The 24235-nt window shown below is 40.9% G+C and overlaps 1 protein-coding gene across 1 annotated transcript in view; it reads left to right on the top strand.

Moving 5' to 3' along the window:
* RNF150 (ring finger protein 150) overlaps positions 1-18900 on the top strand; it is a 251657-nt gene extending 232757 nt beyond the window's left edge. Inside the window, exon 7 of the mRNA XM_042935429.1 lies at positions 16108-18900. Within this exon, the coding sequence (XP_042791363.1) occupies positions 16108-16226 (119 nt within the window). The 3' untranslated portion in view covers positions 16227-18900. The remainder of the gene's footprint in view (positions 1-16107) is intronic.
* The last annotated feature ends 5335 nt before the right edge of the window (positions 18901-24235 follow it).

A 24235-nucleotide genomic window follows, 5' to 3' on the forward strand; every position in this document is an offset into this window, starting at 1 on the left:
ATGAACGGGGGAGGGGCAGAGAGAGAGGGAGACACAGAATCGGAAGCAGGCTCCAGGCTCCGAGCCATCAGCCCAGAGCCTGACGCGGGCCTCGAACTCACGGACCGCGAGATCGTGACCTGAGCTGAAGTCGGCCGCTTAACCGACTGAGCCACCCAGGCGCCCCCAAGTCTACCATTTTCTATCGGTGCTGTTACCCACCTTCACTCCCATCTTCATTGCCCCCTGCTATAATCATGAAATACAACAAATAATTATAGCTGTTATAATCAATCTTTTGGGGGACCAGTGATTAATTTTGGGGACCACTGATTAAAAAATGGTCCTCAAAAAGATTTCTTTTATTCTTCTAATATTTATGTTCTAGAAGCCAAAATAAATGATAGTAACTAGGACCTACATGAAACCCCTTAAAATGCCTCTTCCCTAGAGAAGGAAGTGATCATGTATTCTTACTCCGAAAAGAAGGAAAGGAAAGGAAACTAACATTTTTGGAGAATTTGCTAGAAGATACATACAAGTCAGAAATTATAAATAACGTAAATGTCTTTCATTTTGGAAAAGGACAAATAAAATACAGCTTGTGTTTAAATGAACTAGTTAACAGCAGCAAAAAAGAATTAAATACAGAATATGATTAAATCTGAAAAGCAAGATTAAAAAAAAGTTGAGGGGCACCTGGATGGCTCAGTCAGTTGAGCGTCCAGCCTTGGCTCAGGTCATGGTCTCACAGTCTGTGAGTTCGAGCCCCGCATCGGGCTCTGTGCTGACAGCTCAGAGCCTGGAACCTACTTCTGATTCTGTGTCTCCCTCTCTCTCTGCCCCTCCCCTGCTCATGCTCTGTCTCTGTCTCAAAAAAAAAAATTAAAATTAAAATTATAAAAAATAAATAAAAATTTTAAAAAGTTGAAAAATAACACAGCAAGCTTTCATTTGTGTAAAAAATTTAATACACAAAATAGCACCTAATTTATTTGTGGATTTATTTATTACCTGCATCGATATATGCGTGCACACACACGTACACACGCACACGTTTGTATAAGATGTACTGTAAAGATTCATGTCAAATTGTGTTAGTAGTTGCTTTGTTGGAAGTATAAAACTAAAAATGAGGCACAAAGGGAACGAATGTGGTTTTGTTGGTTTTGCTTTTACTGAAGAGACAGACTTAAATATAACATGATTTGCTGTGTGAATATTTATTCAGACCCTGGTATAACTCAGACCCTTATTTCTGTGCTGGGGAATCTTATGGTGATGCAGTCTCTGACTTCATCAGGATTGCTTTCTATCGAACAAGACAGAAGAACATAAGAATATTATGTTAAGATAAGACTATCAAAAATAAAATTAAAATAAGGCCAGGTAAGGTGTTAGAGAGTGACTGGGGCAATTAGAAGACAGACAAGGATAGCTTCTCTGAGTAGGTAACATTGGCAGGCACCTGAAAATCAGTATCAATGCTTGGTGATGGAGACAAAGCAGCTTAGGTTACTATATTATTCCTGCACTTTTGTAGCATTTTTTTTTTAGTGTCTACCCCCATCCCCACCACCTCCCCCAAGAAAATCTGCTTCAAAATAGCATGAGAGTTTTAAAGAGGTACCAAACCCAGATAAAGCATTTAGAGATTTCAACCTTTTGAACCAATGATAAGTGGTAAGGGGTAGTGAGCCTAGAGAAATACCCCATAAGGTAATGATTTCATTTTATTTCTGGAAAACACCAAAATGCAAATCATTTTTTAAAATACCCACCTTAAAATTCAACAAAGTCTTCTTGGCAAGTGAGGATTCAGGAAAAATAACAGTGATCTCAAAGGCAAAATGATGGGGGGGGATGTAGGTATCAACACTTTCATGAGGAAGGATAAGATTTGTATTTTTATCCAAAGAGAATATGGCTTCCTTTTTTTTTTTAAGTTGGAGAATGTGCTCGTAAAGGGGAAATAAACATTGGAAAGAGCTGTTTAGGAAGTTAGAAGACCTGATCTCAACACTGACATAACAGCGTGTACCATTCAAACAGCGTGTGCCAATGGGTTCCTTGTCTGCCTCCTCACTTACAAGGAGGTGAGATGAGTTCATCTACCTGCGAACAACATAAACAGCAGCTCCAATTTTATCATTAACCACCATCAAAACCTACATGTTACTAAAGGTTTCTCTGAACCAGAAACTAGGCTAAATGTTTTCTGTCCATTGTCTTAGTTGATTGAATGAGTGAGTGAGTGATCAGTAAACTCTAAGGCTCTTCTGGCTTTATCTGCTTGGTTATGAAACAAAAGAGGCACAAGAGAGAGGAAGACCAGTGGTTTCTATCCCTAAGGGCCGGAAATGGAGGATGAATGTCTGGCCCACCTTAATATCCATTTCCCTTATTCCCTTTTCCCATCCATGCCCCCTTACCTGGTTGATCAGCTTGCCTCTGTAAGGTTTTCTGACCCAATTCCAAACGGCAGGGTCGGGGGGAGATTGCACACATACAATACCAAGCAATTCTGAGACACCATCAGCATGTCCAAGAATTCAACTCATTTCTGACACCATCTACATGAAGATATAATCAGATCCCACAGGTTAAGGGTTCAGTCCCACAGAATAGCCCCCACCACCACTGCCTCAGATGCCAGGCACACACCCAAGCTGTTTACCTGTGCTTCTGACCAACCAGCCACAGATTTTTGGTTCCCACAACCTCCTCTGCAGGTTCAATTAATTTGCTAGAACAGCTCGTAGAACTCAGGGAAACATGTATACTTACCATTTTATTAAGGGATATGATAAAGTGTATTAAAAGATACGAATCAACAACCAGATGAAGAGATACATATGGCAAGGTCCCAAACAAAGGAACATCTATCCTCATGGAGCTTGGGGCCTGGTTTTACAGCATTCTGGTGCCCCAAGGGTGGAAGCTGTTAGAAAAAAAGGAACCAAAAAGGTGCACTCCTGGGTCTTTATGGAGGCTTCGTGACATAGTCATGGCTGACTAAGTCATTGATCATTGGCTGATTCAACCTCCAGCCCCTCTCCTTTCCCTGGAGGTCAGGGTGGGACTGAAAATTCCAACACTCCAATCACATGGTTGGACATCCTGCCCTTGGGTGAGGTCCAGAAGCCACCTTCATTAATAACAAGACACCCAGTTCACTTTTATGGCTTGAAAGTGTTTTTAGAAACTCTGGATGGGGGCACCTGGGTGGCTCAGTCGGTTGAGCTTCTGACTTCAGCTCAGGTCATGATCTCGCAGTCCGTGAGTTCAAGCCCCGCATCAGGCTCTGTGCTGACAGCTCAGAGCCTGGAGCCTGCTTCAGATTCTGTGTCTCCCTCTCTTTCTGTCCCTTCCCCACTCATACTCTGTCTCTCTCTCTCTTAAAAAAACAACAACCAATAAACATTGAAAAAAATTAAAAAAAGAAAAAGAAACTGTGGATGAAGACCAAATATATCTGAGGATATATTTTGGTCATCTGAATAATCAAATATATCTTTCTAATCATTGTATCACATTACATCACTTGTTTCTCCTTTATTTCCACCCTAAACTAATGGCAAGGAATTCCCATTGCATGACCAAATATTAATTAAAATTCTAGTTTTTGCTCTGAACACAAGAGCTAGAAGTTGCATTCTGTGAGCCAGAGAAATGGGTTAGGTTATGATCTTATAACATATGACTGGACTACTGCTCTTGCCATTATGGGCTTTAGATAGAATCCATTAGGTTTTCCAGGAAGGCACATCCATCTCAATTACTGTGAATTTCAGTAATTTATTGGGACATCAACTCATGCTCTGGATGAAAACATCAGGCCTCTTTTCTTTAGCTAAGATGAATCTAGCAGTTTTTGAGGGCTTATGTGTGCCACCACTTTGAGTCCTTCCCTCCTGCCCCAAAACACCAGGTCATGACCTATTCTCACACCCACCAAAGGTGAATTATGCACTATTTGTTGGAAGAGGTGGGGACAACCAGGGCTTCTTCTGAACAAATGACTTGGCAGTCTTGAAGTTTTATAAGCAGGCTTTTCCATGTGCTTTATGGGGGAAGCAGATGGTCAGAATGGTCAGAAATGACAACCATAGTAAAAAATTTAAATTGATTGTGGTTGTAGAACAGATTGATGTAACATGATGCCTGCACACACAGACCAAATGTGCTCTTAGCAGTGTCTAGTCTCTAGCACTGAACTATTTATTTACCTTACATTTTGCGTATGCTCTTCTTAAGGACTTATATTTCGGCTAAGTCCCTATTTAAAATGTTTCTTTCTTGGGGCGCCTGAGTGGCCCAATCAGTTAAGCGTCCAGCTTCGGCTCAGGTCATGATCTCGCGGTTCATGAGTTCGACCCCCACGTCAGGCTCTGTGCTGACAGCTCAGAGCCTGGAGCCTGCTTTGGATTCTGTGTCTCCCTCTCTCTCTCTCTGCCCCTCCCTCCCCCCAAATAAACATAAAAAGAAATTTTAATGCTTCTTTCTTTTAAAAGGACATGTGTAAGAAACTGTTTCTACTTCTGCCCTCCCCAATCCCTTCCAGAGTGAAGGATTCCCTACTTTGCTGTGTTCTGTAGCTTGACCTCTAAACTAGACTTTATGTTTCCATCCGAGCCCTGTTCTCTAGTTTCCTCTGACTCTTGTGTTGGACTATCTTGTAACAGGGTGACACTTATACAAGCAGTAGGGATGAGGCTGTCACATGGCAGATGAGCTCTTTATGAAATGTTGATGCATCAACCTGTATCCTGTAACCCTGAAGAAACAGAACGTTTCAGAGACAGCGGGGTAGTGACAGGGAAAGAAAGGGCACCCCTTGTCTGCCAGCACATTAATGGGCAAAGAAGGGAGAAGTCAAGAGGCTTAATGGAAAATGAATAAAGCAGGTTGTGAGTAAATTTATTAAATACAATAATAGCAGTGCATCAGCCAGCATAGCATGTGTCAGACACACTGTGAAGGGAAGTGTCGTGTGTGTATATGTGCATGCGTGCGTATGTGTATATATGCATAAATATTACCAACTCTCATTACAGGCTGCAAGAAAAAGTATTATTATCATTACTTTATTGATAAAGAGACAGATCGTTTATTTTCCAGCAATTTATCTAAGCAAGTATTCTTATGCACACCATAAAAAAATCCACATATGTTAAAAGAAGTTCACTTTAGCCATGCGTTCAAATTCCTCCTCAGTTTTAGTACAGCCTGTCTTTAGTGAGACCAGTCAGGAAAATGGAAGTCAATATAGATATTTAAAAATAAGGGAATGGGGGCGCCTGGGTGGCTCAGTCAGTTGAGCATCTGACTTCGGCTCAGGTTATGATCTCAGGATTCTTGAGTTGGAGCCCCGCATTGAGCCCCGCATCAAGCTCTGTGCTGACAGCTCAGAGCCTGGAGCTTGCTTCATATTCTGTGTCTCCCCGTCTCTCTGCCTCTCCCCCACTTGTGCTCTGTCTCTCTCTCTCTCTCTCTGCCTCTCTCAAAAATAAATAAACATTAATTTTTTTTAGGAATATAGTACAAGAAATTGATCACAAAAATCTTGGGGAAAAATGAACACCAAGCTTTACCTTGCACCGTATATAAATTTAACTTAAAATGTGTCATAGATTTCAACATGTGGTATACCACATTAATAGAACAAAGGATAAAAATAAAGGACCATCTTGACACAGAAAAAGCACTTGACAGAATGCTACACACTTTCGTGATAAAAACACTCAACAAACTAGAAATAGAAGGAAATTACCTCAGCACATTAAAACCCACATATGACAAACCCACAGTTAACATCATACTCAATAGTGAAAAACGAAAGCTTTTTCTCTAAGATCAGGAACAAGGCAAGAATGCTTACTTTCACCACTTCTATTTAACATAGTACTGCAGGGTCCAGGCCAGAGCAGTTAGGCAAGAAAAAGAGATAGAAGGCATCCACACTGGAAGGAAAGAAGTTGAGTATCTATGTTTGCATATAATATGATCGAATATATAGACAATCCCAAAGATTTGAGGCACCTGGGTGGCTCAGTTGGTTAAGCCCTGTTAGCATTAAAAAACGAATTCAGCAAAGTTGCAAGATATAAAATCAGCACACAAAAAAACAATTGCTTTTCTACACTAACAGTGGATAATCTGAAAAGGAAATTAAGAAAATGATCTAATTTACAGTAACACCAAAAAGAATAAAATATTTGGGAATAAATATAAGGAGATGAAAGATGTGTATACTGAAAAGTATAAAACATTGCCAAAAGAAATTTTAAAGATACCAAAGAATGGAAAAATATCCCATAGCCATGAATTAGAAGACTAAATATTGTAAAATGTTCATACCACTCAAAGTAATCTGCACATCCAATGCTGTCCCTGTCAAAGTCTCAATGGTGTTTTGTTTTTTTGCAGAAATAGAAAAACAGTCCTAAATTTCAAATAGAATTTTAAAGGGCCTTAAATAGTCAAAACAATCCTTATGAAGGGGATTCAGCGTCCAACATTTTTCCCTGAAACCTCCTTAAGCTTAGTGCTTAAGGTTTTCTGTAGGTGGTACTAATTGCAGATTGTAACAACATAAATGTTAACTACATAAATGTTCACTAGATTTTGCATCCTTTCCGGCACAAACCAATGTAAAACTGATGCAAAAGTTACATCGTCCCTTCTTTTGGCACTTAGTAAGGAATTACCCAATGAACTGTTAATGCAATCAGTAAGAAGTTTGAGGAATTGGAGGAAATCTTTGCCCTCCTGGGTGAAGTGTCACAGGGAAAGAAAACCAACGATGAAGAGATAACAGCGGGGGAGCCTGGGTGACTCAGTTGGTTACGCAGGTTCGGCATCTGGCTTTGGCTCAGGTCATGATCTCATGAGTTCAGGCTCCCATGTTGGGCTCCCACGCTGGTGTTGGGGAGCCTGCTTGAAGATTCTCGCTCTCTTTCAAAATAAATAAACTTTAAAAAAAAAAGATAAAAAGCAAAGTGAAATCATAACGATCTGATCTTACTTAATATACAAGCTTCCAGGGAATTCTCCACCAAGCCCACGTAGAAATAATGGTTTAAACTTTCCCATCTGAGAGGGAAGAAGGAATTTCCCTGAATTGATCTCATCACATGTATATTTATCATTATGGAGCCAGAACTCAAAAAGGCAAAAGTGCCAGTTATATCTGAACGATTTAGAAGTCACTTAGCCAGATGGATGAATTTGTATTGTAGCCTTGGAATGCTTAGTTCCCAAAGGTGGCCAAGCGTTGTCTATGAGCACAGCTTAGCAGCCACACGAAAATATGGCAGATCTGTCGTTCCCGAATGGCATGATTGTCAGTTATCACTGGCTTGGATAGGGATTCCGTTTCTGCCCCCTCTGTGTACTTGACTTTGGACAAATTGACTTCACCTATAAAATGTGTAGCAGCCGTTGGGATAATCATACACCTACTTCAGAATGTCATTGTGAAGATGACATATGTAACATGTAATTGCTTAGCACAATGCCCGGCACGTAGGAAGAAGTCAATACATTCTAGCTGTTGTTATTAATACTGCACAGCCTCTGAAGAAACTGACCCTCAGGTCGGCCATTCTCACAATAGAAGCCCCTCCTAATCAGAAGTTTATCTCCTCAGAAATTCTTGTTAGGCCAGAGATAAAGCAAGGAACTCATACAAAAAGAATACATTTCCTTATTGAAAACACTCTGCATTTGAAGTCAGATTAACTTGCCCACTAAGATTATGATAGGGAATATGTAGGCAGTGCCCCAGTCCTGCCCTGAGAAACCTTGATTCTGAGAAGAGATGGAAAGATAATGTAAGTCAGCCAGTCTGGCTGACCATCTCCCCTGCGGTTCTCTTGCATAATACAGGAGTGATTGGAAATGATGTCTTATTTTCAGGAAGATAAGCATTGGTACCAGTGGACAGAAGGGTGCCATTTTTTCCTTGAAACCTTATTTTTCAAGTACATGGGAAAAAATAAGCTTTTATGTGATGCAGAGCAGCTCCCAGCGTGTGAACACCAAACCTCCTGGAGAATCAGGACACCTGGGGGATTATATTCATCACTACCTTATTTTCTCCCAACACAGAGAACACTTATTCTGAGGGCAATGTTTGTTAATTCTGAACAGAGAAGGACTTATTCCAGCCTGCCACTGCTCTATGCCTTCTTTCAGAAGACACGCAGTAAATATCAAACCTGATTCTGGGAAGGATAATTTTCTGCTTTAGCTTTGAATAACCATCATAAAGAAACAACTAAGTAGGAAAGTGGTGACTTCACATGAAAAGTGTCATGTCAAGTTAATAGAACACATAGTCATTGAAACATAAACCATTAAAAAGAAAGCCAGACCACTCTTCTCCAGCTCACCCACGATGCAAAATCTCTGCGGTGAATGGTTCTTAGCCTTTTTGTGGTTTCTGTAAGAATCTAGTGAGAGCAATCCTCTTACCAGAAAAATATATGTATGCATATAACCATATAAGTGTGTATGTAACTTTAGGTACCTGAATTCCTCCACAAGTCCACTAATCCTCAGGTTAAGACTCTTACCTCTGAAGTACAGATATGGTCAAGTTCATGGGCTCTGGAATCAGATCTAGGTTCAAATTCTAGTTCCGACTCTTACCTTCAGTGTAAACTCAGGAGGATTTTAACCTTCCTGGGCTTTAGTTTTATTACCTGAAAATAGAAATAATACTATGTCATAGGTTGATTTTGAATATTAAATTAGGTAATCTGTTTTAATACTTAGCATAATCCCTGGCATGTACTAAGTACTCAATAAGCATTAGAATTGTTATTAGCTAATAAAATACAAAACTTAAGCCCTGCATGGCCAGAGGGGAACTTCAATTCAATTTCAATGCTACAGACTCTGCTGAGTGCCTCCTGTTTCTGAAGGAACATGGTGGGATTCTGAAATGGAAATTTTGTTTGTTTGTTTGTTTGTGGAGGAGGTTGTGTGGGGTTTTTTTAAGTTTATTTATTTTAAGAAAAAGAGAGAGAGCACAAGCAGGGGAAGGGCAGAGAGAGAGGGAGACAGAGAATCCCAAGCAGGCTCTGTACTGACAGTGTGGACTCAAACTCACTGACTGAGATCATGACGAGCTGAAATCGAGAGTCAGATGCTTAACCCACTGAGCCACCCAGATGCCCTGAATGGGAGTGTTGGCAGTGACAGAGGCCTGAAGTGATAGGGACAGGCCAGGTATGCCTAATACCAGACAAGGCAGGTCTCAGGGTCTTATATTCTCAGGTTGGAAGGAACTAGAACAGTCATCCGGGCATACTTTATACACGCTCGTATCAAATCCACAGCAGAACTGCAACCACAGTACACATTTCACAAAGGGAAACCGTGAGTCTTTAGGTAATTTTTTATATATTAAATATATATAATATTAATATATATTATATATTAAAGAAGAAAGAGATAAACCAAGGATATTAACAATTTATGGACCAAATAGAATTAATAAATCCCAACACTAAGAATTTTTTGGTTAACCTCAAGGCTACTGATGGATTTTACTTAGAATTAAATGTGGAAATGTATAAAAGCAGTAGTTATGGATCAAGAAAATAGGTTACAAAGCTCCGTTTAAAATGGAGTATTTTCTGCCCACCATCTCATCCTATGCTCTTTAATGCTGTGATAAAGACATTCAAGACTACGAATTAGATGACAGGATTAGTCTTAAAATCCACCCAGCCAAGTCAGTAATACTCAGTACCTCGTTTCCTTGGGCACAGATTGTTAATTGTGAGTCAATGCCTATAAAGGAGGTAATGCAGAATATATTTAAAAGAAAAGGAGGAAATGAATCAATGATACAGTATTCTCTGGCCATTTTCAGGCTTTTGGGGGGCTCACCCTCCTCTACTGTTCTTCTGCCCTCCCTCTAATTATGAGGTTTTAAACTTCAATAAATACACAGGCCAAGTTACATGAACCAGGGGAGCAAACTCTTCAACAACTGTGGGGACCCAGAGCCTCTTTGCCTTGAGCCTAGCGGGGCAGCCCTTACTCCGTTCCCCTCGATGATTTCATTCTGGGAATTGGGCATATATTGCCAGATATTTTCTTTTCCAAGATAAATTTAAAATGTAAATCTGTATGTAAAATACCCTGACTTTTAAATATCGGTAATTAATTCATGCTCTAAAAAAACAAAACAAAACAAAACAAAAACAAAAAACATGGGGCAGGCCAAACAAGTCATGTCAGAGGCATGAGTTGGGAGTCTTTGGCAGTATGTTTCAGTGTTCCGGGGAACTCTGTCCCTGGTGTTATTTTCTTACTCTTTAATCTTTTCCTAGAAAAGATTCCTTTTCATCTACTCTCATGGTTTCAGATCTCTTCTCTATGCTGAAGCCTCTCACTTCATTTATTGTCCTCCAGACTCCTGTATCTAACTGCTGACTGCACGTCTCCTTTGCACGTCTTCCGGGCATCTCAAACATGGCACATGCAAAGCTGAACTCTTGATGTCTCCCCACCAGTCTGTCTTCCAGTTTCTCCAGCTGAGTAAATGGTACCTATATTGCTCAAGAAATATGGGGGCTGTCCTCTACTTTCTCCTCTCTTGCTGCCCTTGTCCAGCCCACCACCTTTCTATACATCCCCCTTCTAAAATATTTCTTCAGTTTGTCCACTTATCTCCACTCACTGCTGCCGCACCAAACCACATTTCCTCTGTTTTTGCTGCAATCATTTCCTCCAGATTCCCTCCACCCTTTGTGCTACTAATCTGTTTTTCACTGAACAGCAAGATCTTTTAAAATATTAAACAGATTCCTATCACTCTGTTTCAGTTCTCTCAATGTCTTTACAGTGCGTGAACCCAAGAGAAGAGAGTATGTCAAGTAGGTATTATACTTCTGCGTCCAATGGACTGAGAGTATATTTTTTTCATCTGTAAAACAGGAATAATGAACCCACATCAAAGTGTTATTATGAGAATTCAGTAAAGGCCGATATTATTTCCGCAGTCCTTTTATATCAGCCTTTGCAGGGAAGAAGGTATCATTCAGTGAACATTTATATTGTTAATAGCTACTTTACACTCCCCAATTAGTACCACCTACAGAGAACCTTCTAAATGTTTTAATGACAGTGTTTTCATTTGTATTCTTTTGGCCTCAAAGTAAAGCATGTGCCTTAATTAAGAGATAAAGTTTCTAAAAATTACGGAAGGGGTACCTGGGTGGCTCAGTTGGTTAGGCGACCAGTTTCGGCTCCGGTCATGATCTCACTTCGTGGGTTTGAGCCCCACGTCGGGTTCTGTGCTGACAGCTCAGAGCCAGGAACCTGCTTCAGGTTCTGTGTCTCCCTCTCTCTCTGCCTCTCCCCCACTTGCTCGTGCGCTCGCTGTCTCTCTCACTCTCTCTCAAAAATAAACATTAATTCTTTTTTAATTATGGAACAAACTAAGTTCAATGAAAAACACAGGATAGAGTGAAAAAAATAACTTCAAATGTCTTCAGATCGTGTTTTTAAAGTTTTGACACGGAAAATGATTAGATGATGTGGTTGGTGCAATGCTCCATCATAAAAATTGAACCACTTTTAGGAAAATATACGATTTCATTGATCTGAATTCCTCTTTGCCTGGAGCTGTGCAGGATGGTCAAGTTTCCAAAATAGCATCATGAACTCAGCAGCCATCGTTATATCAGTCCCCATGGCTCTTCTTTTTTTCAATTCACAAGTTCCAATTTAGAAAACACCCCAGTGATAATGAGTCCAGAATATCTGCTGAGGCTGGTAGCTTGAAAAAGCCAGGAGTGAAGGTGAGAGGCTGCCACTGCAGGTACATGGAGCTGTCTTTCTAGATCTCTGACTAAATCAGCCCTTCATCTGAGCTGCCTTTTTTTTTTTAACTAGATATTTATGAAAGTCATAAAATCACTTGATGATGAGCTCCTTGGTTGATGTACAGTTTAATTGTGAGCTGAAAATTTTGGCTTCTCATGAGCTGAACTGGTTCATGGACAATTACAAAAAAAAAAAAAAAGAAGAAGAAGAAAAAAGGTGAGGAGGAGAGAGATTATATCTTTATAATATAACCCTCATTTTTTATCTCCAGGAATAAGAATAGTTCAGCTTTCATTATACCACAAAGTAATGAATTCTCCCATTTAGGATATATTCATACTAAATATACAACAAATAGACCTTTTTTTTATTAAGAAAAAGTGTTTAAAATAAAAAAAAAAAACAAAAATTAAAAGGGTTATGAAAAAAGAGACTTAAAACTTTGTCCCTCCGTGGTAATTCTGGTAAATATTTATTGAGAAGCCACCATGTAGGAGGCACTGTGCTAATTGGCATCAACATGTATATGTACATAATCTGGAACAACTAGAAAGCACTCTGAAGTACCCAGTCCAAACTCATAGACAACTAAACTTTAGCCCTAGTGGAAAAAGTGACCTAGACAAAGTAACACACGTAGTTACAATAGCTGAGACCAGAAAATAGTCTCGTAAAGTAAGGTAGATTCCCAGTTCTCATGAATATAATTTTAATTAAATATATTTCTCATTGCAAAAGTGATGCTTTAGGAGAGCGCTGAGTGAAAAGAGTAGTTTGAGCCCCTGAAACTACTTCCACCTCTCCTAAAACCCCACAAAAAGTACAGCAAAGGGATCTTGTAAGGGGCAGGCCAACACAGACAGGGAAAAGGTAAAAAGAGACAATATCAAGATCCGAGCAACTGGAAAAAATGCACAAAGGGCCAATGACTTAGTGGATCTGAGAAACAGAGCGAGCTCCTGTGTGCAGCTGTACAGGTTGTGCCCTGTCCCAATCCAGCGGCCACCGCTCACTCAGACTCCAAAGTAAAGGCTTCCTCTGGAGTGGTACTGAGCATAGCCTGCACCACAGCAAGCCATGGCCCTGCTCAGAAAACAAGGGCAAAAGCAGCCATGAGGGAAGGGAGAGCCATCCCAATTTGCAGCAAAGAATTCCCCCCAAAATCAGAGATCAATAAGCCCCGGGTGGCTCTGGAGAAGAGGATAAATGGGAAGGAAGTACATACATGCAACTAAATGTGGGCTAGAGGTATAGATATAGATGTAGTACAGATGTAGATATAAATATAAGCATAGATACAGGTATTTAGCCAGCCTCGAATGTATTTTGTTGTGAAGTGTGAGGCAGGGATCCAATTGCGCCTGTTTCTAAATGACTAGTTTTATTGAATACTTGTTGAGTGCCCCATTTTCAAATACTAAATGCTTTTATCTTCCGACAACTGCTTCCTAAGTTTTATTCTAGCCATTGATCTGTCTACAATTCTGTGAACCTCATGCATGTCTGGGCCTAGGAAACATATTAGAGCTCAGTCTTTAGATGGATACGTCCCTGTGAAAAGAGCCTGTTTCTCTCAAACCTATTCCTAAGTCCGTAACTCTTTGTCAGTTCTGTTTGTCTCCTTTTAAACATCTTAAAGAATTCACTGTCCTGTGTAAAACTCATATATTCTCCTTAATTATACCTCAACGTGAAGTAAATTATACCAGTGTTTATCAGAGCAAAAGTATTATAACCATCAGCTTCTTCAGTACTAGGCATTTTGTTGGTCTTCTAATTGTGTGTTTCTTCAGCGGGGTAATTAATGGGACACGCAAGATCTTTTGGTTTTAAGGCTGCCTTTTATGCAGTTGAGCACCCCAGCCTTCCTTCAGACTCCCTAGCTTGACCTTGCATTAGTCATATTTAAATACGATCTGATGTCCATCTGTACAAGGCCTCCCCTCATGTTCAGACATATCTATCTATACATACTATTGCTAATGCTTGAAAGATGCTTCCCTCCCATTCATCTGGCTAAAATTTGAGTTAGGACTCAATTTAGATGTCACACCCGACAGGAATCCTTCTTTGACTCAGCAATTGGTTACATAGCCATCTTCCCTGCTCATAGAACACCAGGTGCATCGTCCAGTTTCGTATGTATCTCGCTGTGTTGTGAGTGGCTATCTAATGGTGTGCCAGCATACTAGAAAGTAAGCTCCTTGAAGACAGGAACTGTCTTGCTCTTACCTATGTCCCTAGCATCTAACAAAATCCTCTGCACATAGTGGAGACTCATTATGTCTTAAGCGAATGAATGATATTTCTTCATTGTAGAATGCTTGGAAGTAAAACGGAAAACAAATTTGTTTTTAATTGTTCATTATTTTTGAGAAAGAGAGAGAGCATGAGCAGGGAAGGGGCAGAGAAAGAGGGAGACACAGAAACAGAAGCAGGCTCCAGGCTCTGAGCTGTCAGCACAGACCCCAACATGGGACTCGAACTCACAAACTGCCAGATCATGACCTGAGCCATTGTTGGACACTTAACCGACTGAGCCACCCAGGTGCCCTGAAAAAAAAATTTTTTTAAGAAAACAAATATAAATCCCAAAATTTGAGACAACACTTACTAGCATTTTAGACTTCCTTGCATCTCATTGACTTTCTCAGCCTCACTGCATATAAAGCTTTGAATACTTCTGTTTTCACTTAAGAGAATACTGTGAGCATTTTCTCTTTTATTTATTTATTTATTATTTAATTTTTCTAAATATGAAATTTATTGTCAAATTGGTTTTCATACAACACCCAGTGCTCATCCCAACAGGTGCCCTCCTCAATACCCATCACCCACCCTCCGCTCCCTCCCACCCCCATCAACCCTCAGTTTGTTGTCTGTTTCTACCCCAAAGGGAACCAGTTCACCAAACTTGCTTGCATGTGAGCGTTTTCTCATGTAACTACAAATTCCTTGGAAATTTCACTTTAATTGTTACAACAAGATTATCCTCTAGAAGTAACACAGTTTATTCAGATATTCTATATTGTTGGACTTTGTTACTTGCAATGTTTGTTGCTATAAATACTGCTTAAATGAATATTTTTGCATCTCTGATTATTTCTCTACGATATGTGCTGGAAATGAAAATGTCACAGTTCTACAGGTACTATATCAGAGTATCCGCCTCAGTGTAGTACTGTCCTTTTTTAAAGAGTGAAGATTTTATAAACAAAAAAAGGGTAGCCCATTTTTACCCTATATTTATTGGTCATTTATATTATACTGCTCTGTGAATTGTGTGACAGTAACCTGTGCCCATTTTTCTGGTTAGTTTTTTTTTAACTGATTTAAAAGTTCTCTATACATTGAAAATACAGCTCTTTGTGAAATTTTCACAAGTATTTCCAGCTCAATCTATGCCTTTTGATCTTATTTTTCATGGTTTTAATATTTTTTTGAATTTTATGCATATTTATCAATCTATTCTTCTATAAATTGCCAAATGCTTTTCTACATAGAATTTCTTGCCCAGTTTAATATATTAGGTACTTTTCTACTTAGATATATACTTATAAGATATATCTTTTTCTAGCTATATTAGTTTCTGTTTTACATTCAGCTTTTTGACCTATTTAGAATTTATTTGGGGCTATAAAGCAAGATGAGGTGCTAACTAGATTTTTTTTTTTTTTTTTACAAAAGATCCAGTTTTTCTAATGCCTTCTCTTGGCCATCAAGGAAATGCTATTAAAGACAATCATATTCATGGGGCGTCTGGGTGGCTCAGTCTGTTAAGCGTCCGACTTGGGCTCAGGTCATGATCTCACGGTTTGTGGGTTCGAGCCCCACATCGGGCTCTGTGCTGACAGCTCGGAGCCTGGAACCTGCTTCGGATTCTGTGTCTTCTTCTCTCTCTGCCCCTCCCCAACTTGTGCTGTGTCTCTCTCTGTCTATCAAAAATAAATAAATGTAAAAAAAAATTTTAGGGGTGCCTGGGTGGCTCAGTCAGTTAGTTAAGCGTCCCACTTCAACTCAGGTCACGATCTCGTGGTCCATGAGTTCGAGCCCCGCGTGGGGCTCTGGGCTGATGGCTCAGAGCCTGGAGCCTGCTTCCGATTCTGTGTCTCCCTCTCTCTGACCCTCCCCCGTTCATGCTCTGTCTCTCTCTGTCTCAAAAATAAATAAACGTTAAAAAAATTTTTTTTTTAATTAAAAAAAAAAGACAATTGTATTCAACTTACCAGCATCCAAAAACATAGTTCCATGTTCACCATGAACTCTGCTTTCTCCTCCCAGGCGAGCAGGAGCCAGCTGTAAGCAGTGATTCTGACATCTCGCTGATTATGGCAATGGAAGTTGGACTGTCTGATGTAGAACTTTCCACTGACCAAGACTGCGAAGAGGTGAAGTCTTGAAATGATAGACGTAGAACAAGGGGATGGTAGGACCCAAGGGGAAGGAAGGGAGGAGCCTCAAGACTTGGACCAGGCAGACACCCCTCCAGAACACCTTGGTAGCTCCACTGTGCGCCACTCAAGAATGGTAACGAGAGCAATATCCAAAGTCATGTCAATCAGGATGCCGTTTCTCCATCTGTGCAACAGCCCATGGCCTTGGCAGCTTGGAAGATGAAAGCTGATTTTGCCTCCCGTGTCCTTGCAGACACACACTTCAGGAGCTCCCAAAACACACAGAAAGGACACATGTAGGGCTTCTTAGTTTCATTTCCATTTTTTTCCAGGTCTTGTTTTACTGGTTTTGGAATGTTGTTGGATTTCTTTGACAGTTAAAAAGTTAAAAAGTTAAGACTTGTGTAGTTTACATTATGTCCACTTCTTTGGTTTCCTCCAGCTTTTGTAGAGAGTTCTGTTTAGAAGCGCCAGTTCCTGCTATGATCAGTTCGTACGCCATCTCTGAGATTAATGGCCTTGACCTCTCAGCATGAAGTGTGCATGGCTTTGGGAAGTGCCTCAGCACCCTGAAACAGTCGAAGGCCAGCTCTCATTAAGAATCCAAATTCTTTTAAGTGGATCTTAAAAATCCTAGCCGCCAGAGACCCCAACCCTGAGCTCTGAATCCACTGAGGCTACTATTTGCTATTTTCATCTACATCATGCTGGCCTCTACTTACCAGGCTCTGTTAACGGCCCATGTGACATGCGAAGGAAGCTCTAGGGAGGCACTTGATTCTGCCTGGATTTCACAGTCTTTGGAGGCAATTCCAAACTCAGAAGTCCCCTTCAGGGCAGCAGCACCATTCTTCACGACTGTAGGGCTTGTAACTGGAACTGCAAGCCTCGTGTTAAGACCAGATACCACATACTCTTCCCCAAAGCAAAATGTCTGTTATGTTGGTCTCCCCAAGGCTAGAACAGTCTTTTGTTACCTCCACAAGTGGCTCCTGCAGGAGACGGAGGCTTCAGAAGAGATCCAATCATCTTTGAGCCCAGTGTCCAACACAGTGGGGGTTGCAATAGCACCTAGCCTTTACCTTAATTCCAACGCACTTCTGTTGAACCTCGCCAGACCTCAAGGAAGGGTTCAGGTGAATCCTTAGCAGGTAGCTTTCCAGGGCTCCCTGAGTACATGTAAATACCAATTGAGGAGGGACGCGTGATTTGATAAACCATTTGATCTAAAGAGTACAGCATGGGAATTTGCTAACCAGGCTTCTCCTGATGGAGAGAGACAAAGAGGGAAAGGAAAAGAGGTATCAAATCAATACTAAAACCCACCGGTGTTTTTAAACTCTTTATGTTTTTATTCTTTTTTTGTAACTATGACAGAGATGTGCTATTTTTTCAGTGGGCAATTTTGTAATACGTTTCGACTATCCATATGCATAGATGACTAAGGGAGTGAATGCTTTCCCTGGACAATCACAGGTCACCTCATCCTCTGTAAGAAGGCCTGCGGCTGCGTGGGTTACTAAGAAAGAAGCTTTCTTCACTGAGTTATTTACGTATTTGATGAGGCTTTCTCACCTCATTACACACTCATCCAAAAACAGGAATTTGGTTGTGCCGTAAATCCCTGCTGCCTGCTGAAACATAGAGTGTATGTCAGGGGGACCACTGGTTGCTTTTGTCTCACCATCTTTAACGATTTCCTATTTGATGCTCTCTAAGTAGGCAGCAAGGCAAGGAAAGTGATTACCACCTTCAGAAATGTCACCTCTCCCTGGGCGCCTAACACTTCCTGTAATGAAATCTGGTGTCCGTGTGCGAAGGCAGGCAGGGAGGGACGAAGACAGCACTGAATGGAGCGTCAAGAGTCCTAGATGAGCCACCTGCTTATTGGGCCTCATCTTTTCCATCTGTGAAATGAAGGAGTTTAACACGGTGATGCCCAAGGCTCCTTCTGGCCTTTAGAGCACTAATGAGCTTTTTGCCAGGGGGATCTGGTTTTTTGAGATGGCCATGACAGATAGCTGACTTCGTTCAGGTTAGGGAGGCACTGACTTGACACGTAACCTGCCCTAATGGCTTCTGGGACTCAGCATTCCTGCATTGCTGAGAATGAATAACTAAATGATTGAAGTTTTAAGTCCAAGGAGTGGTTTTGGTTTGCCTTATGTTAAAGCTGCTGTTAGTCACAGAGTTTGTCATCTCTGGATACCTTCAAATCCTAGTTCTCGGTATGGAATTCTTCATCTCAAAGTGTTGCTTTTTCTTGGCCGGCTAGAGCTGCATCGTGTATCCTCCTCCATTCAGCTCGGCCTGAAACACATTTTGGTATTAACTTAAGTCAAGTGGAATTAGAGGGATAATTCAACAGCAAAGGAATGATCTACATTGTATTCCATGCCCAGGAGAGAAAATGCCTCTTGGATTGCATAGTTCTCCCTGCGAGGAGTGTTGTCTCTTCCTGCCAGTGACCGGGTAAATCAGGAATCAGGAATTGGTTGCATATGTATGCTGTGGCTGCAGCAGCCCCTATAGAATGCTGCGTAGATAACGTGAGGTTCGTGACTTTACCCCAAGGAGGTTCTGCTGCAAAATCCCTGAGCCTAGGAGGCTCTCCATTTACCAAAGGTTTGTTTCTGGAGGATTTTCATGTGGCTTTGGTAGTCTAAAAAAAAAAAATTTTTTTTTTTTAACCAGCGTAGAAGGGTTTAAAAGAAATGAAAACCTTCCATAGCTTCTTCACCACCTCCCCTGCAGAGGAAATTCTGAGCTGGAAGCCCTCTAGAAGTATATGCAGACTTTATGCGTATTTAGAGATGTGCATTTTTCTGTAGTGAGTGTCCAGACCAGCGCTATCCAATAGAAATATAATGCAAGTCACAGATGTAGACTTTACATTTTCTACTGGCTACATTTGAAAAAGTACAAAGGAACAGTTCAAAATCATTTTAGTAATACAATCTTTTTGTTTCAACGTGTAAAAAGTATTAATGAAATACCTTACATTCTTTTGGGTACTAAGTCCTCTAAATGCATTATGTGCTTTACACTCAAAGCACGCCTCCCCTTGCACTGGCCGCGTCTCCAGCTCTGTCCCAATAGCCACAGTTGGCCCGTGGTCCGGAGCAGAGCTGCTCCAGGATTCTCACAAGATTCCCTGACCCTCACAAAGAAGAGAAGGTAAAACCTAATTACCTCCAGAGAGAACTAGACTCCACCCAAGTTGCCTAATGAGAGGCCCAAAGATCTGTTTGTTTTGTGATGCATAAATATTCAAGCCACTCTTTTTGAAATTCCTGCTTGACCTTTCTAACCACACATTGATGTCCATTACTGTCACTGTGACTCCTCTGACCAGTTGTTTTTGTTGTTGTTTGTTGTTTTTTTTTTTTTAAGTGACACAAACCATGTGGATTTGGTGCTGCAACAAAATTGTCTCTGTCACTTCTACGACAAACCCTTAGAGGGGTAGGCGGCACTCGGGAGCGGAAAAGAATTCCAGACTCTAGTCCTCCAGCTTCACCTCAGCCCCCTCATTCTCCTGCCTCCTGATTGGCAGAAGGTCTTTTCCCAGTGCCAGTGCCCCCCTGGGGACTTGGGGGCGGGCAGGTGGGAAGTTACATAGACTCTGAGTGGCCTTATTGAGAAGAAGTCTTTGGGGCTGTGACCACCCAGCCCTGTTGGGTGAATCCTGACAGCTTACAACTGCCAGCTCTCAACTCAGAAGTCAGCGTCCTCTCTCACCCCAAGGCCAGGGGCAAGAAAAGAAGCATTTCCATTCCCTCGGAAAAACTGACCTCTAGGACTTGCCTCTTCTGTGTGGCTGATCCCTTTGAGAAGAACTGAGCCCTGATCATGAATACAGCATCCGAACATTGATTTAGTCTCTGGGGCTTGGTCGCCCCTGAAATATTAATTCTGTCACCGAAGCAGGAAGACGGGGAGTTGGGAGAAGGCAGAAAGTGAATAGTGGAGGGGCACCTGGCTGGCTCAGTCCGTAGAGCATGCAACTCTTGATCTTGGGGTTGTGAGTTCAAGCCCCACGCTGGGTGTAGAAATTACTTAAAAACAAAATCTTTAAAAAATATATATATGATTAGTTGCAAGACTTACCTACCTATTCTGATATCACCTAGTCACAATGGTAACCATGGAGGCAAATCTCTGTCCAGAGAGGTTTTTCTGTTTGTTTTGTGTTGTTTTCAGCATTTCCCTCATTCTGAATGCTCACGTGTCTGGGTTCAGTGCCCAGTGGCTCCTTTAGTCAGTACAGGCATTCTTGCAGCCGACCTGTCTTCAGAACCAAAAAATGGTGACAGAGAGCCTAATACAAGATTCTTTCTTATTTATGAGTTATGTTTAGATGAAAATTCTTACAGAGCATAAAAAACAAAAAGCATTTAGTTATCTATTGAATCCATCACCTTGACTGCAAACAAACAAATCTCATTAAATCAAAACTCTTTCCAAAAACCTGAGATACAGAGTCACATCCTCTTTAGAGCGAGGACCCAGCCCTCTGTGGTACTAGGGCCCCTGAGGCAATTTCCACTAACATTTTTTATATGTTCTCACTTAGATTTCTTTCTCTTGTGTGTGTGTGTGTGTGTGTGTGTGTGTGTGTGTGTATCTATATCTATCTCTGGCTTTCTCTGACTGCCTCTTTCTTGTATACACACCTACATACATTCTGTTCCCATCTTTCAGGACAAAAACCTCGGTGGCTTTGGATCTATACAGTCATCATTATTGTGATTACCGTTGTTACTGTTGGTGTTTTTCTTCTTTTTATTGTGTGGCAATGTCTATATATTTGCACTTCTGATGAGGAAAACCAGTTTACTATAAAGGCAAATTAACTTCCTCCATAATGGAGTTAGCCATGTTTTCACTTCTCTTATCATTAACTTAATTGCAGACCACCTATAGCTGTTGCCTTTTTTTTCAGGCTTCCTTGCCAGAAAGGTCTCCTAGGCAAGTAATGGCAAAGTCACAATTCCAGAATGCTGCATAGATCTACCATTTTCTACCTTCAGCATTTGTGACCTTCCTAGTTCACCACAGGCCCCCAAGATTTGGACATCTTAGAAAAATGTATGGGCTGTACTGTATCTGATGTCCATTCATGCTTCTTAATTCAGCTTCTTAGCACAAGAACTTCCTCTTCATAAGTGATCTGAGAGGCCACTTCTTCCTTAAGACTGAAAAAGAGACAAAGAGGCCATTCTCCCAAGGTGAGGGACAAAAGTTCCTTGTGCAGTGCTCTGTGTCACAGACGTGTCATTGATGGTACTTAAAACGAGGTGGGAATACTAGCCTGCAGAAAGTGAGAAAGAGGGTGGCAGGATATGAACATGGGTGCTCTTCCCAAGTACATGCTCATCCCCTAGGTTTAGAGCTGACCTGGTGTTTTGGTGTGTGTGTGTGTGTGTGTGTGTGTGTGTGTGTGTGTGTGTGTATTTTAAGGAGTTTAACACTCATGAGTTAAACACTCATGGTTGCAAAGAAGGTTGGGATTGCCTGAAAAATAAATTGTGAGAAGCAGGAATGAGTTTCTCAGCATCACTTACCTCTTCTCTTTGCCTGCTTGTCTCCCCATCTCACAACCCCAGGCCCTTTGTAACAGGAACAGTAATTTGTAAAGACCCACAGATTGGTAGCCTCACTTCCACTTTGACCCTTTTGATGGCACTAAATTATCCCAAAACTAAAGATCCTAGATTCCAGATCCTAGATACAGATCCTTAATTATCAAGCCCTTTACTTGCAAAACTTGGTTGTTCTGCAAAAAATCCAATGACGTCACTCACATCTCTCTTTATCACCCTGTGAACTATGCCTCAATCAAGTGGCTTTTTTAGGAATCTCGGTGATCAAAGACCTTTTCACCCTTATGCTACTATTGATGCTTTGCACTTACTGCAGAGCCATTCGCTCAATGGCTACCTGATAAATACGTGTTGATAATGATCAGGCAGGAATATAATCTCTCAAGAGGTCCACAGGTCTGAACAGAGCAAGAGAGAACTTCTGTAAAGAAGGTAGCTCACCTTAAGTCACCCAGAATCACTGCTTGGCAGAATGTCTGTGGTCTTGTCATCCTTATTGAATTGAAGGGCTTGGAGAAGCAGGGAAAATGTGGGGACCATGTGTGCTGTGTAAACCAAAGACCAATCACCATCCAAATGGACACATGTTCTTCCATTGACTACTTTAATTTTCTCCTAACGTTCTCATAAAGAAAAGCGAAGGTGGGTTGCCTAGTCAGACGGAACTGTGAAACCTTAAGGGGTTCTGTCTTGCAGGCTGGTGATTGACCTTACTAAATCCAGAAATCTAAAAAGCGTATCGTGGCCTTAGTACCACACCATCTTTAAAGTCTGGTGTTTAGTCCCCTTTTCCCTCAAAAAGTTTTAGACAAAACTAGCGCTTTATGGAACTCGGAATATTCTGTTTGAGAATGTGAAGATTTTAAATAGCCAAAGAATTTTCATGTAGGAGAGTTTCTTAATTAGCGTATCCCGCGCTTTTGAAGGAAATACCAAACTATCGCCTGTACGAATAGATAGTCAAGCGGTTGAAGGACTGTCAGCGAAAGGACTTTGCAGCCTGGGTGTATGTTGGCATCAGTAGGATGTTATTGCAAGGGGGCAGGGTGCCCTCTGCTGGAATAATTGCCGTTATTCTTTCAGCCAACTAATTTGACTAGGGTCACCATTTCCTCGACAACTAGGTATTTGCCTTTCATCATACAGTCTCCTCAATAGTTGAAAATTTGGTCCACATTTATCAAAAGAGGAAGGAATGTCACAAGCTTGGAAAAGTTGAAGGAGAACCCCACAGAAGAAACCATCCGCAGCCCTTTCTTTTGCAAAGCGTGGAAGCATATTGTTAGCTCTGTTTGCAAAGAAGATGCCTCTGGCTGGAATGTTTGTGCAGACTTCTAAGGCAAGGGCCTGATGGTTTTGTAACTTATTTCAACTCTGTTCTTGTCAAATCACAAAGGAAGATCAATAAACAGACTTCTTTCATATGAATGTAAATGGTGTGAAATACTGATGTGTTTTGTACATGTACATAATAATATATTTACTTCCTGCTTTCACATTAGTAATCTGAAATGGTTGTACCATTTTATAATTAGAAAGAGATGTAGGGGGGAGGGGAGGGAGGGACTGTTATTTTTATAGTGGGATGTCCCTTATATTTAGAAAACTTGAAGTAATTTTGTACTTGTGAAAAGTTACATTCCATTCATTTCCTGAAAAATAATGGGAATTGTTCTTTACGATATTCATGAGCTGGGAGGATGATTATTCTAGTTTCCAGGGGAGCCTCCCAAGCAGTATGTATGTGATACCCAATTTTATAGACTGCAGACCATGCCCAGCAATTGCCATTTCAATAATGTGAAAAGAGAAACGCCCAACTTCTTTTAACCCCTTTGTATATAACACATTATTATTTTCACTGAAAAAAAAATCTGCCTCCAAGAATGAATTTACCATTATGAAATATTCAGAAATGGCACCACCAATGTCTAGTATCATCCTGCTGGCAAGAAAAAAAATCCAGTGGATTCATTTTTCCTCCGTACACATGCACTTGTGTGCTTTTACTGTAAAATGAATGATGTCCCAGATAGAATTTTACTTTGCTTCCCCATGAGGTCTTTCTGGCCAGACCACACACGTGGTGGTGCCTTCATGCTATCTCCCATCCTCCATTGTCAGATCATGGGACAGTTTCCTGGATTTGTTTGCCACATGACTCAAAAATCACAAAAACTATTCCTGATGTCATTTGCATGGGTTACTTTTAATTTGGATTTTGGTTAGCTCTTAGTTGCCAAGAAATTTAGTAGTGGATCATGTAGCCCTTTTACGCAAACATCGTCTTCTGTATAAAGTCACAGGTATATTTTAGTGATTAGTTAAGGCGGTAGGTATCATTTGTTTGGGGCGGGTGGGGGGGAGGGGTTAGGAGGTGGGGGAGGAGGGTGGTATCAATCTCTTTCT

The sequence above is a fragment of the Panthera leo genome, chromosome B1 (genome assembly GCF_018350215.1).
Source record: "Panthera leo isolate Ple1 chromosome B1, P.leo_Ple1_pat1.1, whole genome shotgun sequence".
Classification (NCBI taxonomy): domain Eukaryota; kingdom Metazoa; phylum Chordata; class Mammalia; order Carnivora; family Felidae; genus Panthera; species Panthera leo.